At 37.9% G+C, this 4932-nt stretch overlaps 1 protein-coding gene across 1 annotated transcript; it reads right to left on the bottom strand.

The window, feature by feature from the left end:
- Positions 1-821: 821 nt before the first annotated feature.
- On the bottom strand, positions 822-1391 carry LOC130712376 (uncharacterized). The gene has a single exon (XM_057562212.1). It carries the CDS (start codon positions 1389-1391, stop codon positions 822-824), a length of 570 nt encoding a protein of 189 aa, XP_057418195.1.
- Between the last annotated feature and the right edge of the window lie 3541 nt (positions 1392-4932).

The raw sequence follows: 4932 nt of genomic DNA, 5'->3' as shown, positions 1-4932 counted from the left end.
TTTTTGGTGTGGGTGACTAAATTTTTCTTTCTTTTTTTCTTTTCAATTTCTAATGTTTATTTAATTTAAATCAAGCGAGCATATAATTTTTTATATGCGAAAAATTTATATAATTGGGAGCACATGGTTGTACTAACCGGAACAAAAGAGGAAATACAAAATGAAAAAAAGATAAAAATATTAGAAAACTCGATTGCTACACAAGGGAGCAAGTGAGAAGGGGCTAAAACAAAATACACAAGTATCTAAGAAGCAAGGCCACCATTTAAAGTAGTCATCCAAGACAAACCCCATTATATATAAAAAAAACTCACCATCAAAAATATTCTCCATCCGGTGTCACACCCAACTCATAGTCTAATATAACAATTCAGTATAAGATTTTAGCTTGAAGACATTCTAGCCTATAATGTATTGGGTATGTAACTTGGTTTGTAAGTGTTATTTTACTTGAGATTAGTCCTTAATATAATTTTCATTCACAAAAAAAATTTAGACTTTGAAAGGATGTTATCTAGAAAGTAAAATGAAGCTATAATTCATATCAACTTGAATCTAGTATTTAATGACATACCAAAACACTGATATATTACTGAAAAATTGAAAGACTAATCATTGAGTCAAAACAGATAAAAGTCAAAGCAGCAAAAAAACCAAAATGCTGATGGTGATAGGTCATACATAAAAGTTCATAAGCACAATTGCATAAATATTAAAGCCCTTAACATTGGCTGTCTGACCCTAACAACAACACCAACACTACAAACGACACAAGGATACGAAACCCTAAAAACTGACATTATTCAAACACATTAGAGAAATTATGCAGAAGGCTCTAATTTTATTTTTTCACCAGCTAATCCATCACCAAGAGCTTCCATTCCATGAGTAGGGTCTTCTTCACTAGAAACCCTTGATGTCCCTGCACCCTCAAAAGGAATGGGAACGACAGTAAGTCCACCACTAACCTTTTGAAGGGAAAAATTTCTCCTTCGAAATTTTGATAAAGTTCTCTTCCTCCTCTGGTCTTTGCTTTCATACTTGTAGTGATCCGCACGGGCATGCGAAGCAAAGTGTTGAGATGTCACAAATTGTTTTTCGCACTTTCGGCACGTATATGGTCCATTTTTTATGTGTGGACCACTACGAATCTTACCATCATAATGTTCATTGATCTGATGACCAAAAACAATGTCATTCTTAGTACGATTCACAGTTGGTTTAGATGAAGGATTCACACCTTCATAAGTGACACGAACCTTGGTTTGGTTATTGTCACCAATTTTCCTAGGAGTTAATATAACTAGAGTACAATATTTTTCGATCGCTCGGGCGTAATAATCAATTGAAACAACGAAGGAAGCATGGCTAGAGTAGTTTGTATTGGCCATGGTGAAGAAACTGGGCTGGGTGATTGTGGAGATTGAGAGGGGGAGTGAGTTGAAGGTTCTTATGTGGATAAGGTGATTTGCAATGAGTGTTGTGAGTCATTATATAGGAGTTTTTCTTTAGTTTTTTTTTTCATAACATTTATGGCTTACGTGTGAGAATTAAATGGACATTGTCACATTAATTAATAATAACCCATAGAGTCATAGGATTGAATTCAATGAATTAATTGCTCGCAATAATTATTTTCTTGAATTGAATTATTAATAACTACCACATTAATATGGTAAGGTGTGCTTTATTTTTTTTGACAAAGAGGTAAAAAAAAATTATCCATGGTATCACTACAGCTATAGGTGTAAGACTAATACATTGCCTTATCATCAGTGCACCAAGCAAGAGAGGTTGACCAATGAGTGTTTTCATTCACATGAGTCGAGAATTAAACCCCCAACTACTTTCTTAAGCGGTGTTGATCCACTACATCATTTCTCTTAGTTAAATAAATATCATATATATAAATCATAAATATAATAGGCATTTATTATCATTTGTCTGTTCCATTTTTTTTCTACTTCTATCAATTGGTTATTAATGTGGCAGCTTTGAAATATTTATTTCTTCTTTAATTTTCCATGTGGTCACAGTGAGTAATTGATTCAATTAAATAAATAATTTTTTAATCTACATATTTCCTTGTTAAAAGAGAAAGGTAGATAGAACCATAGATAATATACACACAAATCACAAGTGAATGGTAACTTCAGTCCGTGAAAGATACAGTCAACCACTTTGGTTACTCTACGACATAAATTGGCAAGTTTGTCCTTGACTTTTTTTAAATGTTAGTCACATCGGTCTCTCAATTAGTCTGTATCCCCAAAATTTTTTATGTGGCCACTAATGTTCCTATTGTGACGCTCATTCTTGTAACACCAACTAGAGTTACTATTGCACTAAAAATTTAAAATATACTCCCTCCGTTCTAGATATTTTGTTGTTTAAGGTTACACACATTTTTTTAAGAGTGCAATCATTGATATATTTGTTGACATAAACACTCCTATTTAATGTAGAGATAGAGTGGAGAGAATTGTAACGCCCAGATTTCTCGAGTGTCACACAGTAAACCATTTTCGCCGTTCAATTATTAATCTTGTTTTAATGACAAAAGTTCAATTATTGCGAAACTTAAACCTTACGAATAAATTTGCGGAATAAATAAGACATGCATTTCTGAATAAAATACTCGTAATTAAAAGAAATTGTAATTCCAAAGTACATAAATGAAACCTTGGGCTAAAGCCCTACATCAAGTACATCAGAAGAAAACCCCGAAAATAAAAATGATAAATAATAGTTCGACACGAATTCTCAGCCCCACAGAAAGGAACACTCTAATCCTAATCCCGCTCCGGAACGTCAGTTCCCGCTCCACACGCTCTCTTCTTAGACTGCTCCAGCTTTATCACGCTTTTCCGAGGTCCCACTCTAAAGCACTTTGGACGCCCAGGTATACGCTGCGCACAGACTCCCGACTTGGCCTCTGGTGGTGAAGACTCCACTGCCTCCACCTCCTCGACCAACCGTGACTCCACTGTAGTGTCATCCGAGGGATCTTCTTCCTCCTCGTCCACTGTAGTCTGATGAAACCTAGCGGGAGGATTTGGCAGCACAACAGTCCCATCCCTAAGGGTCTGCCTCTCCACAACCGCCCCAGACTTGTTCCTCCCTAAGAGCTCCGCATCGCCGACGTAGACTCTCCGGACTCCGGAACCGTCGGTCTCCCAGAGCCGGTCTTCCGCTGGCCTACTCAGAACGATCTCACATCTCACGATAGTCTCCAATATCGTGGTGGTCACCATCTACCCCCCCCCCCCCAAATAAACACATAAACAAATAACAGGGTTAGATCACATGTTCTCATGGAAACATTCACATGTTCATGTATTCTCATAAATAACAAGGTATAATTAGCATAATCTTTACGTTGTATCAAAGTCAGTCACCTAGGTTCAGTTAGGCTAACGACCTCACCATTCACACAACCACCACAACACCAATGGCCATAATCACGATCATCCGCAGATGAACAATTCTCGGAGGGGACACACCGTACAACCCTCATTCATGTGGGGGGACACATCGTCCGCCAGACACACCGTCCGTCCACAGAATCACAAGGTGACCGCAGTCAACCAAATCACGTGGGGACACACCGTACAACCCACAAAACACCCTCGCGTGCAAGTAACCGTTTGTCTCTAACGGTACCATTGTTCTCATGGTCCATAGTCATCACTAGACCTATGTTCCAATTACATCACATTTTACTTGCAAGCGATTAAGTCTCAATTCTCTTTGTTAGGGCTCTAATAGTCAACCTAGAGTCTTAACATCTTCACAAGACTTATACAACATAATCACAATAATAACCACAGCACCAAAAGGAATTACAACTGGATGAGCGACCTTTTGGAAATATTCAAATCAGGCATCAAATAAGCGATATCAAGCACATAGTCATATTCTCATGCTCATCAACACTTAAGTCATGGCAACCTCATCAATCAAGCCATCACATAAACTTGGGCATGAATCGGAAGGAATAAAACTTGCCAACAACCACAAAAGTGGCTTAGCCGAACCCTAAAGGGTCCAAGGTTTTCTAAAACTCTTCCTTCCTTCCATCTCAACTTCACAAGTCAATTGAAGGTATGAAAAACGGTAGAAAGGGGGGGTTTGAATAACGTTTTCAAGATAAAACTTCCACCTTAAAGATTTTGACAAATCTTTCGAGAACTTAAGTGCTAAGAATAAGAGATAGAAAAGCACACAAGGATTTTTATCCTGGTTCACTTGATAAATCACTCAAGCTACTCCAGTCCACCCGTTAAGGTGATTTCTTCCTTCTTAGAATGAAGGCAATCCACTAATCAGGTAAGAGTTACAACTGCACTTGAAACCTACAAGTGACTAACAATTACACTGACTTAGCTCACACTAAGATTCACTCTCTTAGTCTTCTCTAGGATCCGATCAACCTTGATCTCCTAAAGGAAAACTATACAACTGTATATGAAGTTCTTGTTTACAAAGAAAGTGCTTCTAAAAAGCTTATAGTAAACACAATGAAATTCAGGATGAAAGAAAGCTTAGAAGAATTTGAATTTGTCTTGCGCGTATGTGAATGCTTCTAGCCGCTTCTTTCAGTCTTCAGCCTCTTATATACTCCAAGGATTAGGGTTGAACGTTGCATGGGAAATGCTACTGTTGGAGGGCAGTTCTGGAAATTCCAGCTTCTGCTATGGCTGAGAACGTTAGGTAGGTCGTCAGGATGGTACAGTTGCTTTTGTACTTGGATAGTGACATGACATTTAAACCTAGGAGACTTCTGATCAGGGGAATGCTTCATGTTGGAACTTGTGTAGCCGGTTGATCAGAGTCAAAGGGAAAGCACAGATCCTCTGACCATTGTATCTTCTGATTCTGAACTCAGAGGGAAGTACATGGTCTTCAGAGTTTCTTGCTTCTGGACTTCAG

This window comes from Lotus japonicus, chromosome 4, assembly GCF_012489685.1.
Source record: "Lotus japonicus ecotype B-129 chromosome 4, LjGifu_v1.2".
NCBI classification, from domain to species: domain Eukaryota; kingdom Viridiplantae; phylum Streptophyta; class Magnoliopsida; order Fabales; family Fabaceae; genus Lotus; species Lotus japonicus.
This window is presented reverse-complemented; position numbering and strand designations above follow the sequence as displayed.